This window comes from Choloepus didactylus, chromosome 18, assembly GCF_015220235.1.
Source record: "Choloepus didactylus isolate mChoDid1 chromosome 18, mChoDid1.pri, whole genome shotgun sequence".
NCBI classification, from domain to species: Eukaryota; Metazoa; Chordata; class Mammalia; order Pilosa; family Megalonychidae; genus Choloepus; species Choloepus didactylus.
In genome coordinates, this window is record NC_051324.1 from 67,757,013 (window position 1) to 67,783,096 (window position 26,084).

Consider the following 26,084-nt stretch of genomic DNA (forward strand, 5'->3'; position numbering starts at 1 on the left):
AGGGCCGGCCCAGGGGGCTCCTCTGCACCCCCCACTCCAGCTGCCAGGCTCCAACGGGAGAGGCCCAGCCTGTTTGGGGAAGAGGGCAGTTGGGGACAGCAGGAAGTTGGCCTCGGGGGTGACCCAGGGGAGAGACCCGGGGCTGGTGGGACTGGGGAGGGGGTGTTGGGAAGAATGGGGGGCCCTGGGTGGAAGGCACAAGGCTGAGGGGAGCACAGGGGCTAGTGGGGACTTGGGAGGTCAGGAAAGCCCCTGGGAGGAGGTGCTGTCCAAGGGAGCCTTGAAGGGGGAGCTGAGGGTGGCTGAGGTCCCAAGGAAGAGGTTCCAGGCATGGTGAGCAGATATTGGGGAGCAGGTGTGGTCTTGTGGATCTGCGAGTCCCCAGATGGGGCTGTGTCGAGAGAAGGCTCGTGGCCAGGGGCAAAGCTGGGCATGTCCCAGGGGCTAGTCCCCACAGGGCCTTGTGGGCTGAGGAACTTGGGCCTTTTCCTAAGGACCATACCAAGGGGGTTAAGCAGGGGTGTGAAACAGGTTGGTCAACAGCGGCCCACAGGCCACATCCCAGTCCATCGCCTGTTGTATCATGTGTAAGCTGACGATGGCTTTATGCTTTTAAAATATCAGAAAAAAAAATCGAAAGAAGAGTCTCACTTTGTGACAGGTGAGAATGAGATGAAATTCAAATTTCAGCATCCACAAATAGTTTTATCAGACCACCACAATGCCCACTCATCGACGCATCGTCTGTGTCTGCGTTCACACCATGACAGCAGAGCTGAGTGGTTGTGAAAGACACTGCATGGCTTGTGAAGCCCAAAATATTTACTATTTGGCCCTTTACAGAAAAGGAGTGCTGGTCCCTGGTGTAAAGTAGTCACACTGACTCTTCTGGGTGAACGGATTGGAGTCAACCAAGGCTAAAGGGCTAGGGGCCAATTCAGAAGCCTTTGTCACAGACCAGGGGGGAGGCGATGGGGACCACCGTGCAAAATGGTGCAGGGGTGAAGGGAGGTGCAGATGGGTGTCTGCTGGTCTGCAAGGGGGTACCTGGTGGCTCAGGGTGGGGATGGGAGGGGTGGTTTCAGTGGACGGGCGACAGCTGCAGCCAGGCCACAGCTGGCTGGGAGAAAGTAGGAGGTGAGCAAGAGGAGACTGCGAGGATTGGGCTAAGACGAGAGGAAGAGTGGAGGGCTGCTGGAAACAGAATGTGGGGTACAGGAGACATGAGAAGGGGCTTTGTTTTTAAGGATGGAGAGACGTGAACCTGTTTAAACATTGGTGGAAGGGGGTCATTGGGAGGAGCAGAAAGAAGGGGTGAATGATAAAGCCAGATCCTGGAGGAGGAAGTGGGGGGTGAGGTTCCAAGCAGATGGAGCCACCAGCCCATGTCAGAGGGAGAAGCTAAGCTGGCTGGACTGGAGAGCTGGGTGGCGGGAAATTGGAAGAGTCCCTCACCATGGGGGGGTGTGTGTGAGGGGAGAGGAGGTAGCCTAGGGGGCTGGGGGTTTGTATGGAGTCGGGGTTTGAAATAGTAGCTGCAGAGGAGTATGCAAAGCAGGGAAACTGCAGGAAGGCCCAGGTGGAACCCGATATCTTGAGTTTATATTGATGTCGTCCACAGAAGTGGGTGGTTTTTGGGAGCCTTCCTCAAGGAGCAAGGTGGACTGGAAGCTGGAATGGCCCAAGGCAGGGGTTCCTCCAGGAAGCCGTGGCAGGTAGACCACAGTGCAAAGAAGTTAAAGATGCCTGCAAGGCAGGCTGGGATGACGATAACAGGGTTCCGTTGCTCCGGGGCTCACATTCAGCCAGCAGGGCGGGGGAAGGGGGGTGGGCAAGAGACTGAAGGCTTCCTACAGCTGTGGGGCAGCAGCATGGACACTGCATGGGAACTGGTTGGCAATGCAGAATCTTGGGCCCCACCCCAGATTTACTGACTCTGAATCTGCACTGTAAGAAGTTCCCGGGGTGATTTTAGACACACCAAAGTCTGGGATGCACAGGTGGATGAACAGGTGCAGTGGGGAGGGGTGAAGAGGGAGGCAGGGCAGTTTTGGCCAGAGAGGGGAGGTCTGAATTTAAGATTTCAGAAGAGAATCGGCTCTAGGTGATGACAAGGGGTAGGGTCTGGCTCTGTCCTCAGTTTCCCCGTCTGTGAGATGGCTCTGAACCACACTCTCAGAACCGCAGCTTTGGCCTCAGACGGCCCTTCACTCCAGGCCTCGCCCCCTGCTCACCCAGCACTCCATCTGTAGACCAGGCACAGTCAGCGTGGCTGCCTGATAGAAAACACAGGCACAGGCAGTTCTGCTCTAAAGCTTGTTTGAAAACACAAGTTTGTTCCAATGCGATTGATACGGCAGAGAACAATTTGAGCATAACGTGAATTTTTCATTTGCTTATGAGTAATTTTTTTGCAAAGAAATACTAGGCAAATGCAGAAAACTGCACCCAGCGAAAGCCGACTGCATAGGAATACACGAAAACACACGTCACAAATATCCACCAGCGCCCACATTCACCACTTCAATTAGGAGCAAACCCATCTGTCGTGTCACAGCTGAGCTGACTGCAAAGCGCTTGCTTAGCATGGGGCCGGGGATTCGGTGGGCATTCAAGGAATGTGCTCGTCAGGACTTTATTATTATTGGTGATCATTCAACCTGCACTCAACCTGCCAGGCACTGTGTGAGGATCCTGGTGTCAGGAGTAATAACAACAATTGTTTGATCAATGTTATTGATTGTAACAATAATAGCAATAACAAGAATGATATATTTAATTATAATAGCAATAATAACACAGAGTCTCCGTGGCATCCTGGTACCCTCGGGTCCTTGTGTTTACTGAGTGTTACTGGTACTGCCACATCCTGCACAGAAACACACCTCACCCCCATGCCCCCAGCTCCACTTTTGGCCCCTTCATTTCCTCCTGCCACCCTCCTGGAGGACACTGTGACTTCCTGGAAGCAGCAGGGCAGGAGTTAAGCATCAGGCCCCTTTGGCCTTTCCGAATCCCAGGGAACATAAAGGAGTGCAGACTCAGTCATCTCTGGGCTGGAATGGCTTAGTGAGCAGACAGCATGATGGTTAATCACACTAAGGGGCTGGGGTGGTGCTGGTGGGGGCTGTACGTGCGCTTCAGCAGCGTTAACTCAGAGGAGAGAGGGCCAGGTGGGCACTTGGTGAGCTGTGATGCTGTGAACGCCCCCAGCTCTGCCCAGCCTGGCCTAAGCTCCCTGCCCCAGCCGGGTGCTGCTCCCCAGGCTTTACCAGGCTTCCGATTTCCCCCAGCCAGATGTTTGTGGGATTAATGAATGTTGATAAGGCTAGGGGAGGCACTGCAGCCTGGCCCTGCACCAGACCCAGAGGCCCCCTTCCATCCCCGCACTGGCTCACAGCAGGTGGGGGGAAGCTGGAAGAGGCTCCCAGGCCGTCCTGAGATGCCTGCTGGTGGCAGCCCCAGCAGGGCAGGGGTGCATCATGTGGCCATGTCTCAGGTAGACCTGGCTCCCCACCTGAGGCTCCAGGTGTCACTGTTTCTCCTCTGGGTCCCCAGAATGGGCTGCTTGTGCCTCCCTGCTCAGCCACCCAGGCAGCCACCCAGGCAGGGAACACCTCCACTCCCTGCCCCTCCCCGGGCTCCCGGGCTCTGCGTTAAACACGAGAGCCTTCCACTGAGGTCAAAAACACGCACCCAACAATTGCCAGGTGCCAAGCTCTGTGCTATGGACTTTGGGGTCACATGTGACTGTGACACTGTTCCTGCCTCAAAGCACAAAGCTGGTATAGTACAGATGTTGGGGTTTTGTGGACCAGTTTAAAATTTGGCAAAAAATCCCCCAAAGTACCTATCTATCTGTGAATATTAACTAGCCATCCATCTATCATCTACCTACCTATCTATTCATTTATCTATTATCTATCCATCCATCTATTCATTCATCTATCCACCCGTCCATCCATTCATCCATCCATCCATCCATCCATCTATTCATCCATCTATCCATCCGTCCATCCATCCATCCATCCATCTATATATCATCTATCTATTCATTCATCTAGCCATCCATCCATCCATCTATCCATCCATCCATCTATGTATCCATCCATCTATTCATCCATCTGTCCATCCATTCATTCATCCATCCATCCATCCATCCATCCATCCATCTCCCATATAGTTAGGAGAGTCAACTTTAATTTGGCAAACAAGGATAAACAACAAAACAAAGCCAAAATTAAAAATCTGTCGTGCAGATTTCCTTTTATTTTAAAAAAGGACATATTAAATCCCAAAGAGTGAAAAGGATGGAGAGCTTTGTTTGTCAAATGAATTTAGCTCGGTGAAAGCTCATCACATTGCCCTAGTTTTTACTGATTCACAGCAGACCAGTTACAACTCCACCCTAGGTCTCCACTACTACGAGTGCCAGTGTGCACAAACCACGTGTGAGTTATTCGTCTGCTACACACACTCGGAATTGACCTGCTCTCTTGTCTTTCTAGCGAGGCTGTGAGCTCCATGGAGCCAGGAACCAGGTCCTGTTCTTCCCTGTAATGCCCCCTCAGTGCTTCACCCACGGTGGATGTTCAACAAGCCTCGGTGGGCACACTGCTTGCACAGCTCCCAAGCACCCCGCTAAAGCACGGGGAGAAGGGGTCCCAAGTCAAATTCCCCTGCTTTGCTCTGCCTAAGTAGCTCTGCTCTAAGGGTTTGTGGGCATAAGTGGCAAGGGAGGTTTTTGATTATCTGTGTATTTTACTTGCTGTTGTGATCTTGGGCAGGTTGCTTAATCTCTCTGTGCAGCCATTTCCTCATCTACAAAATAGGAATAATAATAATAATGATAATAGTAATAAACACTTACGTGGGTCAGGTACTGTTCTAAGAACTTTACACGTGATAACTCATTTACTTCTCATGAACTACCCGATGAGGGTATTTTCATCCAAATTTGGCAGATGAAGAAGAGGAAGAAACCATGGCAACAGAGAGGTTAAGTAACTTGCCTCAGATCACACAGCCAGTTGGTGGCAGAGTCAGGACTCAAATCAGGTGGGCTGCCTCTAAGCTTTGTGATCTTAACCATCTCACTATCATCCCTACCTGTGTATATCGAGAGGGGTAAATGAGGTAACACAGATAGTGCACTCAGGCCTGGTGTGAGACATGAAGCAAGCCCTCTCTAAGAGTTAGCTGCCACTTTTATTTTTAATGTTATTATTATTATTGTTCACTTACTCATCGGTCCTGGGAAGGGGAGAGTTGCCCTCTGCCCCTTTACTAGTTCCCCACACTGGGCCCAGCACCCACTAGTGTAGCACAAGCCCTTGCCCATCAGTCCAGCCCTGGAAGCAGAGCCAGAGCTGGGGCTGCCAGGAGCACCGGGGTCAGTACCCCAGAGCCCCCAAGCAGACTTCCCTCTCTGCACTTTACACATCTGCTCAGACCCCCCGGGCAGCTGGCCACAGAAACAAGCCCACTGGGTCTTCACCCAGCAGGACACACCTGCAACCCTGCCTCTTCTCTCTGGGTTTTCCAAAGTCACCCTCCCAGCGAGTTGGGAAACACCTCCTGGAACCAGCCGGGAACCGAGTCAGCGAGGCCGCATTGGCAGCTGGAAGGGGTGACTGCGGGCTGCGGGCAGCAGTCAGAGCTGAGCGGGCGCCGTGGGACGGGGAAACACGGCCCTAATCTTTTGCAGTGACTCCACTCAAGATGTAGCATCTGTTTCTACACCCCCTAATCTGGGCTGACGCTGACTTGCTTTCACCAATGAAACGTGGTGGAACATTCTGAAGCCTGGGCCTGTGAGCCTTGCAGCCTCCACGTTTGCCCTCTTGGAGCCCTGCCCTGGTTCAGCCATGCCACATAGATGCCCAGCGGATAAACCACACAGAGAGGGGCCCAGCCTCCAGCTGCCCAGCCGAGTCCAGGCCCAGCTGACCAGCCGCTGGAGGCCACTTCCTGACCCAGGCGTGGGCTGGACCTGACCCTGGGTAAGCCCTCTAGGGGCAGAGGGGGAGGGGGCTGCCTAGTGGCTGGAGCCATTGGATGCTCTGCTCTGTGGGTTGACCCCCAGCAACTGTTCCCGATCTCCTGGGAGATTGTCTTTCTCTGTCACTATTTCCCATTCTGCAGAAAGAATGGCCTCTGCCTTCCCCAAGCCCTCAGGGTGCCCCACCAGTGTCAGTGCCCCCACACCCTGCTGGGGAACTCTCTGGCATCTCCCAGCCCTGGGGACCGCCCCACCCCCACCCCAGCCCACCCCACCCCCGGAGCGGCAACCCCTGCTTCCATCCCTCCCCCTCCCCCTCAGTTGCCAATGCCTGAGGGATGTGGACAGCCAGCTGGGGTGAGGATCAGAGTCATAGAAATCCCAGGGTCAGGGAGCAGAACAGAGAGCGTGTCAGAGATGCGTTTGGGTGGGGGACAAAGACACAGCGGAGAGACCACTGGGACCCTCCCACACCCAAAAATTGCAGATGAGTGGGCCTAAGGGAGGACCCCTAGGGATACTGGTGGGGACGGGGGAGTCAGGCAGGGAGGCAGCCCCCAGGCTTCTGTCTAGACCATTTGCCCACTGGACTGCACAACTGTGTCGAGATCTAATCAGTTTCTGTGTCCTGGCTGAGAGCCAAGGGGGCACCAGGGGATGGGGGGCATTGAAGGAGGGAGAGTCCTGGGGCAAGCTGATGTCTCCAAAGAATGAACATCGCATTTCTGTGCATTGGATTATCCCAAATAAAAGACATTTGTGCCTCTAATGGAGACCACCTCTCCCCCACCTCCCTGAAGGAGCAGAGGGGCGGAACACCAGTGCCCATCCATCTACATGCGCTGGCTCCCGGGGATTCAGGCCGAATTCAAATCTGTCAATTTCTGGTGATGAATGATCAAACCCTCCCTAATTTGCATGTTTAATTTCCTGGTGATGGGAAGAAATAGCTTCAGTTCATCAGAGAAGAGCTTTCCTCGGGAGCCTTCATTAAAGGCGGCAGCAAGCCCCGTCGATTGCACATCCTGCGCTGTGCGCTGCGGGGGGCCTGGGCGGATGTGGTTCCCGGGGCGCCTGGGTGGACATTGTCCCTGGGGAGCCTGGGTGGCCATCGTCCCTGGGGGACCAGGGTGGACGCGGTCCCGGGGCTGCTGGGATTGGCCACTGGAGAGTGGGAGGAGAGGAGGGAGAGAGAAGGGGTGTGTGTGTGTGCGTGTGCGTGCACACCTGTGCGTGCTGGACTGTGGGGGGGGGTCTTCAGGTTTGCATTTCTTGCTCCCCCCCAACAAGCAGCGTGACTCCTGACGTGACATTTCACCTCTCTGGGTCTCAGTTTCTGCATCTATAAAACGGGGCGCATGGCCTCCCTGTGAGAATTAAATGTGGTAACAGGGATGTGCACCCCGTGTGCACATGCATGTCCTGTGACCGTGCTGTGTCCACACGGGTTCAGAGCTGTGCCGAGTGATTGCACAAATAGGCAGGTGGGTGCTGGACGCTTGGGCGCCTCGGAGAGTTCAGCGCCTCCCTGTCTGCCCTGGCCTCAGAGGGGGCCCACGGTGGCTGCATGGAGGTGCCCTCCCCACCCAATCCCAGGGGTCTCAGGGTCGTGAACCCCGGGTTGGGGATGCCGGGGAACTCAGCAGACATCCAAGGGGATGGGGAGGTGAGACAGATCCCGTGATCCAGGGGTGCCTGTCCCAGACCACAGGGCCCCGTGGCCTGAGGTGCCCACCGGACGAGGGAAATGCCACCAGACCAAACAGGGTCGTACAGTGTTGCCTCCTAGTGTGCCAGAACACCGCGCAGTGAGGTACCCGGTGACATCCAAGCAGCACTGGCTGGGGAGTCGGGAGGCCCGGGTTCGAGTTTTAATTTTGACATGAACTCATTCTCCCCTCGGGCCACAGTGCCCAACTGTGAATTGGAGGGCTCATCCTGGATGCCAGCCGGGGCCCTGTGGGGCTATGTGACTCCCTCTAGGGCCCTGGTGCCCCCACTTGCCATTCTTCTCCCACTTCTTCCGGGTGACACCCCCCCCCCCAAGCCAGGGCCCATTAGCAAGAGCGTGAGGAAACAGGTTGCTGTGGAAACGAAGCCAGCCAAGAGTTTAGAGAGTTTTGCTTCTTTTATCCCCTTTCCCCCTTACATTGTGAGCTTATTAGTCTTAATTGACATAATGATTGCGATGTCAGCCTGGGGCCCGGGAGCTGGGCCTGGGTACCCACCACCTGCCCTGACCATGGGTTCTCCTGCTGCTTCTCTCCCTCCCCTCGGCCTCGCCTGCCCTTCCTGCCACCCACCAGCCAAGCCCGTGGTGGCCGCCAGGCCCCCTGCCCGTCCAGGGAGAAACTGTCCTAAGGGCAGGGGGTGCGGGGTGGGGGTCCACCCATGATGGGCAGGAAGGGTTGGGCACAGAGTCTCAGGGCTGCATGAGGAGCAGTTCCTGAGCACCTGTGGGGAGGCGGCTGGGAGGTGCCGCAGGCCACCGCGGGCCATGCCCACGTCCCCACGTTCACATCCACCAGGGGCCTCAATCTCTCCACCTGTAATCTCTCCGCCTGTACTTCTACCAGAGCTGCCCGGATGGGGCCTGAGCAAGTCATTTACATTTTGGGGAACTGGGGCTCACGTCTCCAGCTTACCAGGTGTGTGAGCTCGGGCAGGACCTACGTCCCTGCCAGCTCTGTCTTCCCGTCTGTACCTGCAGTCGGTGTACCTGCCTCGCTCCTCCCACGCTGGGGATCAAACATCAAACAAGCACCAGCAACAGAGGCACCTTCTACTTGGGCTGTTTGAAAAGAAGACGCGGGGCCGGGAAACCTGGGTAGCAGACCAGGCCCACCAGCAAAGAATGTTCTGGCCTCCAATGTCAAGTGCGTGGAGGGTGAGAAACTCTGGCTAGTGGCTGCACTCATCTCGGGCAGCACGTGGGCGGTGGGCCAAATACGGGATGTCAAGGGTCCTTCAAACTCTGCTCCCTCTGCTGGTGGAGGCCGGCCCCGGGCCCAGGGCGGAGCGGGCGGGTCAGCTCATGGCCCCGGCCCCTCTCGGCTCCCTTCCGCCTTCCCGCCTTCCCCGGGGCCTCGTGAGTGGAAGGCGCACGCGGCCAGGTCAGGCGAAGGACACACTTGGCTGGGGACCCCTTCCTCCCCCCGGCCCACCTCCCCCATCTCTCCCTGAGGATTATAACATCTCTAAACTCGTTAACTTTTAATTACTGCCTTCCCTCTGCCCCAGTACACTGGCTTCATGCCACGTACATCTCTATTAAAATTCAATTTATGCCCATCATAACTAGTTCCAGCACTTCAGCTCTCTCACCGTCAGCCTTCAATCTTCAGACAAGATGTCCCAACTCTTGGCCGAATCACCAAAGAGGCAGATGGGATCTGGCTACGGTGAGGAAGAGGAGCCCAGACTCCCAGGGGAGGGCAGGAATGAAACTGGGGCTGGGAAGAATGGCGGGGTGGAGTGGAGGTAGCCCTGCCTGGAGGAGGGAGCCTGTATTTACTGGGGGCTCTCAGACCACCCTTTCCACGTCCAGATCCGTAGCTGCTGGGGTAGTCCTCTGCAAGATTGGTTCCCTGTGACAGCCACAAGAGCCCTGGGAGGGAGGCACCTGCATTATTTCCATTCAAGGCACCAAGCAATGGAGGCAGGGATTGAGTAATTTGCACAACGGCACACCGCCAGTCAGGAGCAGGGCTGGGATCCATCGTAGGGGATGCTGGAGCGGAATCTTGGAAGCCAAGCGAGGGTGGGCTGGGTAGAAGAGGTGTGTGAGAGCACTGCAGGTGGAGATGGGTGAGCTCGGGCACGGGGCTGTGAGATCTCGGCACCCCCTGGTCAACGACATGTTCAGCCAGCGAAGGGGGCTGATGGGAGACGATGCTGGACAGAGGGGCAGGAGCAGGTCACGAACGGTCTTCTACTCCGTCTTAGTTTCCTGTGGCTGCCGTAGCGAAGGACCACAAAGTGGGTGGCCTGGACCCACAGAGCGTGTTCTCCCACATGATGGAGGCCAGAAGTCCAAAGCCAAGGTGCCAACCTGGCCATGCTTCCCCTGGAGCCTCTAGGAAAGAACCTTTCCTGGTCTCCTCCTGGCCTCTGTTGGCTCCCAGCAAAGCTTGGCGCTCCTGGCTGGCAGTGGCATCTCTCCAATCCTTGCCTCTGTCTTCACATGGCCTCTTCTCCACGTGTCTGGGTCTCTGTCCAAATCTCTCCCCTTTCTCTTATGAGGACAGCAGGCATGGGATCTAGGACCACCTAAATCCAGGATAATCTCAGGGTCCTCAACCCATCACACCTGCAAAGACCTCATTTCCAAATAACGTCACATCCCGAGGCTCTGAAAGGACACGGCTTCTGGGGGACACTATTCAACCTGCTGCAGCACTCCCTCAGCCAGATTCTCTCCAGGCTGCCCACTGCCTCCAGGCTGTGGCCCAGAATGTTCTCCCTGGCATTCAAAGTCCTCCCTCCACCATCACCATCTTGTGCCAGGTGGCTTCCCCCCATTTCCAGGGTCAGCCATGCTCCTTCCTGCCTAAAGCCTGTTATGTGTGCTTTGCTCTCCAAACCTGTAAAAGGATTCTGGACACTCATTGCATCCTCACCCCCCACTCATTCCTCAACTGGCCCCATCCTCCCTTTCCCTAAAGTCCCCTCCTTTTCCCTAAGGGTCCTTCTTCCTTCTTGAAGCACTGTCTTCCCTTCTGTGACACCCCAATCTTCAGGTTTCCATCCTACCTCTCTGGCCTCTTGGTTTTGTTTTCCTGTGCTGGTTTTTACCTTCTCTATTTGTCCTCTATGTAAAGGGACCTTTAGTACTCTTTCTTCTGAGGCTGTGTCCGCTCTCCCAATCCATTCCACCAATCCAATACCCAGTGTAAACTGCCATACTGCATCCATGACTTTTCTTCTCGGTTCTGGGCGTGAGTAGCTACTTGTCTATTGGTCGTGTACACCTGGATGTCTCACCAAACATTCTAGTGTTTCCTTCATCAGTTTCCCCACCACCTCCCTTCCCCCACAACATCCCACCAGGTGCAGCTGATCATCAAGTCGTTAATCCGACCTCCTAAACACTTCTCAGAGCCATCCCCTCCACTCCACCTCCACTGTCATCAAGATGGCCCATGCCATTACCGTCACCATAACCAACCCATGCAGCCACCTCCTTATCACTCTCCCTCCAGCCCATTCAGCCCATTCCTCATCCAGAGTAAATATCTTTAAAATTTACATCTGGTCAGGTCCCTTCCTTGTGTGCAACCATTCAAGGGCTCCACGTAGCTTTTGGCAGAAAATAAAAATCCCCTAAGACAGCCTGCAAGCCTCCAGATGACCTGGCCTTGCCCACTTCTCCGGAGTCTTGCCCCTCCCCACTCCCAACCTCCTTGGCCACACTGGCCGCCTTTCACTCCCTCCCTCCCGAAGGCGTCTGTATTCGTTGCTCCCTCAGCATCCCTGCCACCACCACCTCCAGCCCTGCCTGGCTCTACTCATTCTCTGTGTCTCCATTTACCCCGTGAGGTCTTCCTTGACCCTTACCTTCCCTTGGCAGCACTTACCAAAACTGGACTCCAGAAACACATGCATGATGACTTAATTCCACTCACGCTCTAGGCTGGGTGCTCCGCGAGGGCAAGAGTCTTCCTATCTTACTTAGCCTGTGTCACTAGCCCCAGGGTCTGGTCCACAGCAGATGTGCAGAGGCATGTGTGGGTGACCCGAGGACGCGATGTCTCCTGCCAGGAGTGACCACTGATGGCTCTTCCCCTAGCAGTTCCAGTTCTATGCCTTCCCGAGGTTTCCCCAGACTCCTGCAGCTCACGCTCACCTCCTCCTGCCCTGCCCTGAGGCGTCCGTCACAGCTGCTGCCCAGCACCCTTGTCAATTTGCCCCTGAATCAGCCGCTGCTAGGTTACTTAACAGAGGCACATGTGCTCATCTTGCCCCTCAGCTACAGCAGATGTTTCCAAAGGGCAGTGGGAGGTGGGAGGATCTGTATGGTCTTTAGCCCGAGGACGTAGGACCTGGGGCAAGTAGCTGAACCTGAGCCTCAGATTCCTTCTGCATCAAAATGCCTCCCTGCAGGCTGATATTCGGGGGCTGAGAACAAGAACCTTACGGGGGCTGAGAACAAGAACCTTAGTGGGGAAGGAGCTGGCATGGGCACTGGCATGAGGTAGCTGAGCTCTGGATTGTTTCTTAACAAGAGTTCACATTTGTAAAGCCTATGAATAGGGTCAGGCCCATGGTAAGCTCCATTTCAGGGTTAGCCGTGATTATTTCTCCTCTGCAGTGGGAGAACAAGCCCTCCAATAGCTATCTGGGGACATGCCCAGCAAACCAGGGCAGCACAGAGCAGGGGAAGAATGCAAAATCTGGGTGACACTGACTATCCATGCACTGGCTGTGTGACCTTGGGCAAGTAACCAAACCTCTCTGAGCTGTGATTCCTAGCTGGGAAGCAGAGATGATGACAGAGCCAGCCTTGCAGCACTGCAGCCAGAGCAAGGTGGTGATGACTGAAGGAGCTTGGCTCGCATCCTGGCCCCCACCCGGCATGTGCCCGGGTGCCCTCTGCAAAGGCCTGCCTGCCCCTGCCCTCCCCCGCCTCGGCTGCCTGCTCTCATTTCCAAGAGGAAGCCAGGGAGGAGGCCGGAGGATGAGCAAGACACAAAGCAGCTGGCCTGGGGAGTTTCTCTTCATCCTCTCCTCTGAGGAGTTTCAAAGGCTGCTGGGGCATCCCCCCACCTGTGCCCCTCACCCGGGCTGTCACATGCACCTCGGCCGGGCTTTCTTCTCCTGCAGCTGAGCCTGTGCAGAGTTCCCAGACACTGCAGCTCCACTGGCAAGGGTTGGCAGCCTGGCAGGGGGCTGAGGTCGCAGCCTGGGACAGCCAGATGCCCACCCTGTCTCACCTGGGCCCTGCCACACACCTGCTCTTCTCTGCACTGACGAGGGGACCTTTGGGGCCATGGAGTGGACTTGGCTTTGGCTGGTCTCCAGCCCTCCCATTGGTCCCCCTCCGTTCCTGTGCACAGAGGATAAGAAAACATTCAGACAGGCCCTTAGATCTGCCTCTTGCTCTCTGGATGACCCCAGGCAAGTTCTGTAACTTCTCAGAACTTCAAGTTCCTCGTCTGCAAAACGAGGGTAATAACGCTGACTTCCTGGTGTTACTGCAAGATGATGTATGTTAAGTATCTGGCACCAAGCGAGCCTCAATAAACATTAGTTCTCCTTTGGGTGTGCATGTGCCTGATGATGAGTGGGAATATAAGTATGTGTGTGCATGTGTGTGTGTGTAGTGTCTGTCTAGCTGAATTTTTTTTCCTACTTGATTTTAAGTGTGCGAATAATTATGCCAGGACAAAATAATCTGGTTGATGACCTCACCAGGAAGGGGTCACAAGGACAGATGGCTACTGTCCATCCTTCCATCCTCCTGCCCCATCGCCACCTGCTGACTGGTCATTTCTCGAGCTGGTGGGGCTGGCCCCAGGCACCTGGCAGCCAGCAGCCCTCACGGGTGGTGAAGGGAATGCAAACTGAGGCTGAGTGGATTCAACCTGGGGAGATGGCCCCCAAGGAGAGGGAGCCCAGAGTGGGGAGAGTGGGAGAGCCGTCTGACGGAAGAGGCCCCCGCAGCCACCCGGGAAGCCTGGACTCTTTGTGAATTACCATCCCACATGTTCAGAAAGTTACACAAACACACCTACATGGTTCCTACAGACACATGCTCATAAGCATTAAACGTGTATATAAGACTGTAGTTATCACACACACATGCACACACACATTCTAAACAAACAAGTTAGACCTTATCATCCAAATGAATATTGAGTCCAATCTCCCCGCTCCCACCCCCAAAACTCACACCAAGATTCACTCTGGTGGGGGGTGGGCAGTGGGGTCAATGCCCCAAACCTTCGGGTCCTTCCCAGGCAGTGTCCCACCCACACAAGAAGGGTAGGTTTAGAGCTTCCTTAGAGCCAGATTTTGCTTTGTACCCAAGTTGTACACCCCAAACCACTTTATTTCTCAAACTGGGAGCTTAAGGCTGGTTTCAAATGGATAAAGGGGCTTTTGTAGCTAGTCCTTGTCAAAGAGGGGGTCTAAAAAGGGTCCCAGACCATAGCAGTGACACAGGTATAGGAGCTCAAGCACAGGTGACCCCTCGGGGACACCCACTCACTGACACGCGGTGTCTGGTGGGTATGCTACCAGGTCAGTCCCATTGCTGTATCAACAAAGAACCTCGTATAATCCTAACAGGTGCCACTGGCTTCATGTCAGGCCAGGACCGGCTCGACCCACAGAACCTCATGGATCCTCACAATCACCGTCTAAGGAGAGCACTGGCAAGCCCCATCCCAAGATGGCTGACCCCGGGCCACAGAGCAGTGGTGGTAGAGGTGTGACGGATCTGCTCGGTTTACCCCAAGCCCAGGCTCTTTCCACCCTGCTGCTCACTGTTGGTGTGAACCTCACACTTACTGTAGTCACACACACTCAGAAGGACGCATATGTTTGCCTGTGTGTAAATGACACGTGCGTGCACACACACACACACACACACACACACACACCAGACCCACAGATACCACTCAGAGTAAAGGCCCTAGGACACTGGACTTCTTCCTTTGGAGATAGAGTGGAAACATAGTTAAATTTATGGCAACACTTCTCATCTTATTTTCTCTCAACTTGATGAGTAAGCTTAGCCATTTATCTACCTGAAAATTGGGTATTATCACTCTACTCTAAGCTTGGGGTTTGTAAGAGATTAGGAAGTCCTCAGCGGCAAGCAGTGGTCAGATACCCATGGAATGAGGAGCCAACCTGACAAAATGCAATTTTCCATATGCAGTTCTTTAAAGGGTGAAACCTGGAGCACTTTTTGAGCCAAAATGTAAGGAAGGCTCAAAATCTGATGGGGAAGTGTCAGAAGGACCCAAGATCCATCTGCAGGGGCTACACTGGCCAAATTTGGCTTAATATGAGCACCAGAATGAATTGTCAAGGGATGAATTAAAACACATTGAAGAAAAAAAAATCCATGAGTTCATACTGATACTAAATTATTTTAAAGAGGGCGAGAAGGGAAAAGTGCCATACAAAAGATGGCTAACTAATAAAAGTAGAAGGAATGACCGAGGAGAAAATTATCCTATTACAAACCACCACGGTAACAATCGATTTGGGTAAGACTCATCAATGGATGCTAAATCATTGGGTAAGAGATTCGCGGGGAGTAGATATCCGCGGGGGTCTCAAGCTGTCACATCACAGGTGACTCATCAGTTGCAGAGGGAAGGAGATTCCTCAGTCCTTGACAATGGGGAAATCTGGTGAACATCACCTTGACCAACTGACCAGTTACACCAATAATGGGGCAAAAAGGCATCAGGTGCTTCCGAGCATGAAGTATTGAGGACACACATCTAAGTAATATTTAATGTGAATCTCATCATGAAGATATTACTGGACAAATCCACACTGTAGGACATTCTACAATGCTGGCTGGACTCTTTAAAAATGTCAACACCATGAAAAGGCAAGAAAAAAACCCCAATGAGGAATAGTTTTAAAGTGTCTAAAGAGTCATGTTAACCAAACACAATGTGTGGTTCTTGATTGGATCCTGTATCAAGCAACAAAAACAACAACAAACAATGGCCATAAAGACATAATTGGGACAAGCGGGTACTTGAAAATGGACTGTGTATCAGATAGTGCTATTTTATCAGTGTTAACTTTCTCAAGCGTGAAAATTGTATTGTGGTTCTGTAGGAGAAAGCCTTGTTCTTAGCACATACTACTTAAGGGTGAAGTGACATGATGTCTGCAAATAATTCTTAATTAGTTGAGCATTCAGGCACACTCACGGCATGAAAGCCCAAACCCTCAGGGCCAAGGAAACAAGGAGATGGGCTTCCCTAATGGAAACTCCTGCATTTTCCCTGAACAACTTCTCCCCAACAAAGCCATACAGTAGGATATTTGCATTCTCCCCAATGTTTTGTTTTCTAGAATTTGCCAAGCACAAATAGCAAAAAGATTGTTTAGAAGACACCTTGCAGCAACCCCTGCTCAATGAGAGGCTGTGGTGGCTGGTAAGGAACGCCAGCTTTGGGGTCAGATGACTTAAATTTGAAGGCCAGCTCAGCAATCTGACCTTGGGCAAATTACTGAACTTCTCTAAGCCTCAGTTTCTTCATCTGTAAAGTGGGGATAATAATTGAACCCACTCATAGGATTGCTGGTAGGATTAAATGAGATAATCATGGATTGCACATCATAATGCCTGCCATATAATGCATTCTCTGTCATTGCTAAAGGATTATTATTATCATTACCATCACCCGCAGAGGGCCCCTGACCTCTCCCTGGACGACTCCAGGCACACAGAGCTGACCACTTCCAAAGGGAGTCCGTGCATTGTTGGGCAAGTCTGATCCTTCAGTTGAGCAGGGCTCAGCTTTGTGCAGCGTCCACTCTTGGTCCCAGCAGTGTCAGGTGTCAGTGTCAGGTGCCTCCAGCTCCCGGCTGGTGGACGTCGGGGGCAGGCTGGGAGGCCCTGGCACCACCTATGCTCATTGGACGCCACCCCGTGTTCTAGGTGGTCCCGTTCCAGCATGTCCACCCTCCTAGAGGGATGCAGGGGCTCCTCGCAGAGATGGACAAAACTGCCCCCCAGGGTGCCAGGCTGCAGTCTGGGGGAACTCTGGTTCCCCAAATGAAAACCATCCCAGGGGCTGCTCGGGGAGCCCCTCTGGTCTCCTTGTGGGCTTCCCAGAGAATCCGAGGCTCCGAGAGACCCAGCAGCAGAGAGCCCCCTGGCCTCTCCCCCGACGCCAGCCCTCCCCTCCCCCTCTTCCTCCTTTCCCCCCTCTCCCTCTCCATCCTTTGCCAATGTGGCCATGCTCCAGATCAGCCATTCCAGTCCAGGGGCCGGGTAGAAGGGACCCCCTTGGAAGGGGGGTGGCACTTCTGGCCTCCCTGCTTTGCAGAGGAAAGGATGATTCTCCAGGAAGAACAGAGCCTCAAGCAATTAAATCCCATCCCCCCATTCATTTGCATTCCTGTCCCTGGTGGCAGATCTGTATCAACATCCCCAGGGCAAGTCAATCTTGTTTCCCCAACAAAACCGATTATGTACATCAGGCCCGGGGATTAATCACCAGCCACTGGGTTGGGAGCCAGTAAAAAAAGGCAGTGATGGGAGGATAAGAGCAGGAGGCCAGGAGAGGCCAGGCGGAAGGGCTGGAGCCAGGCAGTGGCTGTCCCCACTCCTGCTTCTGGCAGCAGAGCCGCCCTGGCTGGGACACTGCGCTCTCCGGCCCCTCCTCTCCTGCCAGTGCCCCGGGGAGGGAAGGCAGCCTGGGCTCCAGTGCAGGGGACAACCAGGGAATGAAGATAAGCTCAAAGGTGCCATGGGGAGGGGGTACTGACTCCATGTCCCACCTAAACTGGCCCCTTCCTAATGGAGCCCCACAATACCACATGCTCCAGCCCTCCATTGGACCCAAGCCCTCCAATAAAGACCCCTGGAGATGGCAAAGTTCTTTTCAGAGGGTAGGGAGGGAAGGGGCACTGGCCACACCAATGGCCACAGAGGCTGGGAGGGGTGCCCCATCCCCGATCATCGGCTCTTCCCCTGTCCACTGTCCCACGAGCCGAGTCTGGGCAGTGTCCTTGACCCATCGCCCAGCCATCCTCTGCTTGGATCAACGGGATGTGGGCTACTCTCACTGGGCCTGGGCTGCCTTTGCTCCCACTTTGTGGCTCCAGCCTCCTGGAGCAGGAGCCCGTGATCCAGGCCATCCTGCCACCCAGGCCCCCCAGCTCTGATTCTGCCTTCAGCTGTGTGGCCGTGACCCCGGGTGCCAGGGGGAAGGGGATGGGGGGGGGGGGGCAGTGCAGCTTGCCTGTACTCCAGGGAGAATCTGGTCAGCTCTCGGTTGTTGTGGAGCCACTTGAACTCCAGCGGCCAGCTGCCCTCGGCCATGCACGTGAGGACCAGGCGGTTCCCTTCCAGGTGCACCTGCGTCCGCACTGGCTCCGTCTTGAAATATGGGGACACGTCATCTGCAGGAGACAGGGATGAAAAGCCACCGATTGTCACTGGCTCAGGTGATGCCCTCACACCCCTAGGCAGGCTGGCAGGTGCCACCAGGTGACATGCCTAAGGTCACACAGCTGGGAAGGAGGTGAACTTGGGTGCGTCTGACTCCCAGGCTGGTCCTCAACTCCAGTCCTCCAGGCGCCTGCTTCCCTCCTCCCCACTCGGCCTCTCTCCCGGGGCCACAGCAGGCTCCCCTGCCTCTGTGCCATCCCCATGCCTGGCTATCTGCCGACTTGCCCCACTTGGGATTCCTATCCCAAATCTTTTGCTTCTGGATTTGCCCCTCCAGGGGTGCTTGCTGTGCCTCAGCCAAAGGGAATGTGAATTTCATCATGAAAATAGGAAAGTGGGCTGATAAAAGGTGCAGGTGAAGGGGGGCATCCTGTGTCCTGCTCCCCCAGGTGGAGGAACCCCTTTAAGGCATCGAGAGCAGAGCTTGGCCAGGGGTGGGGACACCGCCCACACCCCCCCCCCAACCACTGGACTGCCTATGGCCCAGGCTGTGGGAGGATGGGTGCGGTTCTTGCCCACCTCTTTGCAGACTCACTCCACCCCCCTGACTGTGAACTCAGCCCAGCTGAGCATGAACCCCACCACTTCTCTCCCGGAGAGACCGCGCTTCCAGCCCCACTTCAGGGGATGATGGCTCAGGCTAAAGGCTGCAGACAGAAACAAGCCTTTCTGCCCTTCTGGCCAGTGGGAGCAAGATTGTTGGGGCGGGGGAGTGAAAATAGACAGGGGGTTGAGGAAAGGATGGAAGGAAGCAGGGAAAGGGGAGGGGGCTCCAAACTGGGCACTAGGGGCTGGGGGTGGGGGGCGGGGAGGGAGGTACCAGCATTTCGTAACAAAAACAGACTTAAAGCCCTTGCTATGTTCCAGGCTGCTCTAGGGTTACTAACATGCTCATTCAATCCTCCTGGCAACCCCAGAAGAGAAGGGATTATAATCTGCATTTCAGAGAGGGGCCAGAGGGGTTAGAGACTTGCCCAAGGTCACACAGCTGGGAGCTGATGCTCTGCAAATGACAGTCCCTTCCCCAAACACAAAAGTGTGGGTGTCCCTGCCAGGGAGGGGCCTCTGTCGTCGTCAGCGCTGGCCGATGCCCCAGCACTCCCTGGCCTCAGGGCTAACCCTCCCCTTTGGAATCAGAGGGTAGAAAACCACTGAACATCCTTTTTGGCCTAAGAAATGGACAAACCAGAGGAAGAGAGGAAGGGACATGGATCAGGGGGTGGGGGTGGGGGAGCGGCTTAAGGATGGAAGGACAAGAGTCCAGACACTGTGGCAGCCTGGTCAGCCAGCACTGGGGTGGGTGGGTGGGGGCTGGGGGGCTCTCCCACACCCCGGGATGACCCTTGGGGAGCCCGGACCCTGGCACCCATCCCTCTCACCCTCAGATTTAACCCGTGTCCGCCACCCGCAGTCTTCAGGACTCAGCGTTTATATCAAGACTTGGCTCTGGGCTCCGGCACCAGTTTACAACTCAACAGCTGTGTGATGGATGCTTGGGGTCCAGGGCGCCTGGCCCTGCTGCACACGGAGCTCCCCACACCCAAGCGCCCAATTTTGGCCGAGTATCCATCGCGGCTGTTTCAGGGGCTCTGACTTGAACCCCCACCCCTGCCACCGAGCCTCACTGTGGGGGCCCCTGGAGGGGCAAACCTGCAGGGAGCAGTGCGGATGAGGGGAGACCCAAGGCACTCCGAGGCAGCCCCCCTCGCGCACCCTCTCTCCGTGCCTCTCGGTCTGACCGTTGACATTTCAAGTGCATATTTCACACTGATCGCTCGCACACCTTCCCATCAGCCGTTAACACCTGTGACGTGAACCTGCTGCCTGGAGAACAGTCAAAGGCACCTCTTGCAGAGCGTGGGCTCGGGTGGAGCGACCAGCAGCCGCCGCCTCGGGGGTCCCGGACCCCTTGCGCGGCGGGGAGGGCAGAGGAGCCACGGGCACCCATTTGCCAAGGGAAGGCCAGCCCTGCTCTCAGCTTAACAAACGGGCACACTCCGACTTCAAAGGCGCCTTCATATTCTCCAGCGGCTTTCAAGAGTCCTTTGAATTGCGTTTTAAAAAAACCTCTGTTAGTTCCTGTCATCACTCGTTTGTTTTAAAACAATAACATTTCCAGCCCCGAGTGATTAAATCCCCTTGCTGTGGGGCTGACTCATAGTCAGAGGAGGCAGGGGTGGGCGGGTGTGTGTGTGTGGACTGGCACACACACGCACAAACACACACACATGGATACACAGGCACACACACGCACACACCTGCAAACAGACGCACAAATATACTAACACACACATACACACCCACACACTCACACACACACGTGCACACACACGCTGCGCCCACACACCTCCGCCTCTGTAAACCCACTCACTGGGCAATTTACTCCCAGGCCTGCATTTGCCGGTTCAGTCCTCAGGCTCTCCCGGGGGTGCCAGCCCGGAGCTGAATGACTTTTGCTTGGATGGGCTGATTCCGGTGGCTGACGGAGGTAATGATGGGGGTGTGGGCAGTGGATGGGGGTGGAACTGTCCCTTCCTGAGCACCTGCCTTGTGCTGGGCCCTGTGCTGGGTGCCCTGCATCCCTCATCACATGGTATCCCTGTGAGGCTGCCCAGGGGAGATGAAGGCCCAGCCCGGAAAGGGAGCCGCCTCCTCTCCCCGAGCCCCTGCATGCGGTCACCCAGCCTCCCGAAAGGCCCCTGCCTCTGGACACGGGGACCTTGGGAGGGGGGCCAGACCCACGAATGAGAGCAATGGTTTCCCTCCACGGGCCTGAGCTCGCCTTAAAGTAGGAGAGCAGGAGTCTGTGGAGTGTATGTGCTGAAGGAGGAAAGACAAGAATAAAGAAAAGAACTGACAGAGAACAGAGTGTGTGTGTGTGTGTGCATGTACGCACGCCTGTGAATCTGTCTCTATGTGTGGGAGTCTACCTGTGAGTGTCTGTGTGTGCAATCTGTGTGTGTGTCTGTCTTGGTTCATGTATATCTGTGTGCATGTGTCTAGTGTATGTGTGTGTGTCTGTGTATCTGTGTGTCTGTGTGCATGTGTCTAGGTGCGTGTGTATATATCTGTCTGTTTCTGTGTGTCTGTCCGTGTGCGTGCGTTTTATGCTGGAATGGATCCCTTTACCACAAATGCACATGTGGGCCACAGAAACCCTCAGCCTTGGGCATGTTACTTAACCTCTCTGTACTTCAGTTTCCTTAACTGTAAACACAGGATAAATCTCTTGTGTGGATTAAGTAAATTAATAAACATAAGGTGTTTAGAACAGTGCCTGGCACATGCTACGGGAGTAGCTGTTACTGTTATTATTACTGATCACATATGGAGATGGGCAGATTACCCAGAGAGAACAGTTCATATCCTCTTGGCAGCGGCCAGCAGCTCCCCTCAGCTTTAGTCCTAGGCTCGTGCAGTGTACAACCTGTACAGCTGTACACGACACCCCTGTTAGCCACCATTTCAGAGGGAAGGAGATGCCCAAGAGTGGAAGAAAAACTGTAGATAGAATCGACATTATAAAGAAGTCATTCTCTTAAGCTTGTCTTCACCTTCAAACACACACACCTACCCCAAGGATTTTTCTTTTTTAAACTAGACAAAGTGATTCTAATGTTAACATAAGAAAAAAGAATAGGCAAGAAAATTCTGAAAAAGAATGGCAACAACGGAGCCTAGTACTGTGAGATATTGAACTATATTATAAAGTTGCTATAAATAAAACAGTATGTTCCTACATGAATAGACTGGTGAGGGAACAGACTGGAGAGTACAAAGATAGACCCAAATGCGTATGGGAATATTTCATCCATGATGAAAGTTGAATTTCAAATCAGTGGGGAAAAGATCAATTATTCAACAAATGGTTTTGGAACAGCTAGTGAGCTACTTAGAGAAACAAAGTTGAATCTTCCTCACACTTTGCCTCAAAATAAATGCTGGGTGGATCCATGTTTTAAACATGAAAAATGAAATTCTAAAAGAACTGGAAAAAATCACAGCGATTGAAAAATACATAATTTTGATGGCGTGGAGTGCTCACCAAGTACTTTCTAAGTACTACACAAAATCCAGAAGGCCATGAAGCAGACTGATACAGCCAACTACAGAAAAATTCTGCATGGGAACTAAAAAAAAACTGTAAACAAAGAAAAGAGACAAATAACAAACTGGGGCAAGATATTTGCAATTCTTATCATGAGCAAAGAGCTAATTTTCTTGATATAAAAGATATTCCCACAAATCAATAAGAAAACAAACCAACAGAAAAATGGGCAAGGGATATGAACGGTTCACAGAAGGAAATTACAAATGACTCTGAAACATAGGTGAAGAGGCCCAACTTCAAGATAAGGGAAGGGAAAACTAAAACTCAATGAGATAAGGTTTTTTTTTTTCCCTATCGCATTGGCCAAGATCTAAAAGTTTGATACTACTCAGAGCTGGCCAGCCTGCAGAGAAAAGGCTTGCCTGCACACAGCTTGTGAGACTACAGGCCGGTACGATATCTTTAGAGAGCAATTTGGCAGTATCTATGTAAACTACAAATGCACACACCCCACGATCAACCAGGTCCTCTCCAAGGAATTTACACGTGTGCATGTGTGCAATGACAGCATTTCCTACGGGTGCTGTTTGTAACAGCAAAAGCTTTGAAACAACCTGAATGTCCTTCTAGAGGGCACTGGTTAAAGAAACGATTGTACCGCTAAACAATGGGATTCCCTGCAGCATATGGTTCCGGAATCTTTGAGAACTACTGTTGAGTGAAAAAAGCAAGTTCCAAGTTGGGTGCATAATTGCTACCATTTGTGTAGACGTATTTTTTTTCCCCAAGTATAAAAATATACTTGCGTTTATGGGCAAGTACAGGCTTTTTCTAGGAGGCTACGTAAGAAACTAGTCCCAGTGATGCACCTAGAGAGGAGAACGGATGGCTGCGGGCTGGGCTGGGAGCCCCACTTTTCACTCTATACCCTTTTGTAACTTTTATTATTGGGTACCCCTGGAATGAATTACTTGTTTATAATCAGCTATATGCATATACATATCCATATGTGTATTTGTATGTGCAGGGTAGGAAACCCTGGTAAGGAGCAAGGAGAGGACAGGTTCTCTATGTGTGATTCAGGAGGGAGGTATGGCTGGGGGGCCCTGCTCCCCACAGCTTGAGCCCCTTGAATGAAGAGGCGCCTTCAGAGGCCGGCCAGAGGACTTGTCCTTGGGCTTCCTTCTAATTTCCCATGGCAGGGCAGGGGTCCCCGATTGCAGTTTTCCCTTGATATACCTACTAAATACCCCCATTGTCAACCTCAGACTCCAGGCTCCAGGCGAATCGACCCCACACAGAGGCTAATCTCAACTTCTTCAACTTCTGCTCTCCCCTCAGCCCCCAACACAATAATGTCATCTTTCTCAGAGTCCACCCAGCCCCCTCCATCTCACTGCTCCTGGGAATTTGACTTCCCAGCTGGTCCAGGCCTGGGAACAGCACATCCCTTGGAGCAGCAGCCGAGACCCGGCCTGCTGGGCATGGAAGTCGGGTGAAGGCCTGTGCCCACACCTAATTGGCTGAAAGATGCCCATCTGCCCTCTGGAGCAAGCTTCAAGGGGCACAGGGCTGGACAAATTCCTTTCTCAGCTCTGAACCTCAAAAGGCCCCTCTCTTAGCAGCTCCCTCCCTGGCCCAGTAATTACAAGCTTTCCTGGAATGCTTGGGATTGGGTGGGAGGCTGGGATCCCTGAGCTTGCAAACATCTCACCCACTGTCCCCTGCTTGGCGACCATCACCTTTGCCCTGAATTGACCTCCACAGCCTCCTAACTGGTGTCCCAGCTTGAACAGCTGCAGCGCCCAGGCCTGGCTGGGCCCAGACCCAGGCTATGCCCGTGGGTTGCCCCTAAACAGGCCAGGCCCTGGGTTGGAGTGGCCAAGCTAGGCCCCCCTCACCAAACCTCATCTGCCCCCACAGTTTCATTTTTTTGCCACTGCTGCCACTGCTATTTTTATTCCACATCATTGATCGAACTTGCTATAAATGAAGCACTTTCCACCCACCGTCTCAGAATTCACAAGAACATCTCAAGAAAAGGATGATTGTGATCTGTATTTTACGTATGAGAAAACTGACACTCAGAGAGGTTTGGCAATTTGACTCTGCCACTCAGACATCAACCCAGATATGGCGGATTCCAGAGCTCTGGATCTTTCCATGGCTGGCACATGGCTTCCCTCAGCTGCCCCACCCTTCGGACCCCCACCTGCAGCCTCACTCGGACCCATGGTTCTGAAGCCACAAGTGGTCACGCCGTTGGGTGCAGGGGCCGTTCCTGCTCCGGTTTCCAAGGCCACGGCCCAGAACTAGATCCGTGGGGAACTTCCGAGTTCTGGGAAGTTCAGGTGGACGGACAGTGGAGCAGGATATTGTGGGAGAGACTGTGACTTCCCAGGGGGTGACAGTTTCAAAGGGATGGGCTATGGGGTGTCGGGGATGAAGCCAGAAATAAAGGAGGTGAGCAGGCCAGAAGATGAAGAAAACACAGGCCTGAGGGGCTAAGGAAACTGAGGCAGAGGCTGGGGTCGCTGGGCCCTTCCATAAAGGAAGGCACAGGGCTGGGGACCCCATCCCAGAGCTCACCCAGGGGCAGAAGAAAAACCGGGTTTAAACCCCAGTTCCTGTGCTCACCACAGTTTGACCTTGAGCGGTAACCTGCAGAGCCTCACTTGTCTTACCAGTAAAACATACAAACACTTGCCCCAGAGGACTCTGGGCAGGGTCCAAGGAGCCTAAGCATGTGAAGTTCAAGCCCAGTGCTGGCAAATAAAGGCTGCCCCTTTCTGCCACACAGACCTTCGGAGGTGATCAAAGGGACAGGGGATGGGAAACGGGGGGCAGGGAGTGTTCTGATCACCCACCTATTTCATTTGCCTCAGAACCGGCCCCTTTAAGGAGCTCGCAGTCTCCCGAATGTCCCAGATTTGAGCCTTCTAAACTCAGCTCCCTCAAGCCCTCTCCAAGCTGACTCCGGGACAGGGTCTTGCCAAAAGTTCGGGTCTGGGGTAGGCACAGCCCGAGCCACAGCAGGTTTGGCAAATGTCTGCATGGATCTGTCCTACGAGGCCAGTGATTCCTGCGGGTCCCTTGCCCATCTAAGTCCAGCCGGGGGAGAGGATGAGCCCACGGAGAGGCTGGCACGGCCCTGCTGGGACCCCTGACTCTCCGGGAGACACACATGGCACTCTGCAATCATCCACCCCTGGCAGGAGTGAGCTCGCAGGCGACTCTAGATGCTGGACAAAGACCATGGGGCCCGGCCCTCAGGCTTCCCAGCTGTTCCCCTCTCCTTCCCACCCCCCATGCCCGAGGTGGCCGGTCAGGGCCATCAAGGCACCCCACCCTGCCCCTCTGGCTTCCCCTTTTCCCCATTGCTGCTCCCACGAATGAGATGCTAATTTATGCCGGCCCCCCGTCTCCCCTCGTCTCCTGACAGATGCCTGGCCCACTTCGGGCCCCGCGCTGCCTGCATGCCAAGTGCTTCATTACCCAGGCGAGCGGGCTCTCGCCTTCCTTAATCTAATCCTCACCAGTGACCTTCAGGAGCCAGCACCTTGTGACGTCGGGGGCCTGGGAGGGGGCGACCATCAATTACGCCGCGGCCTCCGCAGCTGCTGTCGGATGGATTTCTCGCTCTGAAAAGCGTGTACAAAAAGCATCTAATGGAACGGATCATCAATTTGCTCAAAGACACATCTAATCTGATTAGGGGGCCCTGGCCACCAGGGCAGCTGGCACGACGGAGCGTTGACACGGCCCTGGGGAGCCCTATCGGGGTGGGGAGCCTGGCCTGGGGAAGGAGCCTCTAGCCCACTGCACATCCAGCCAGAAACCTTACGGAGAAAAGAAGAGTGAATCACATGGGTGCCACA

The 26,084-nt window shown here is 54.1% G+C and overlaps 1 protein-coding gene across 1 annotated transcript in view; it reads right to left on the minus strand.

The window, feature by feature from the left end:
- Positions 1-26,084, minus strand: part of SDK2 (sidekick cell adhesion molecule 2) — a 259,843-nt gene that overhangs the window by 119,351 nt on the left and 114,408 nt on the right. The window contains exon 2 of the mRNA XM_037808622.1: positions 17,947-18,106. Coding sequence (XP_037664550.1) covers positions 17,947-18,106 — 160 coding nt within the window. The remainder of the gene's footprint in view (positions 1-17,946; positions 18,107-26,084) is intronic.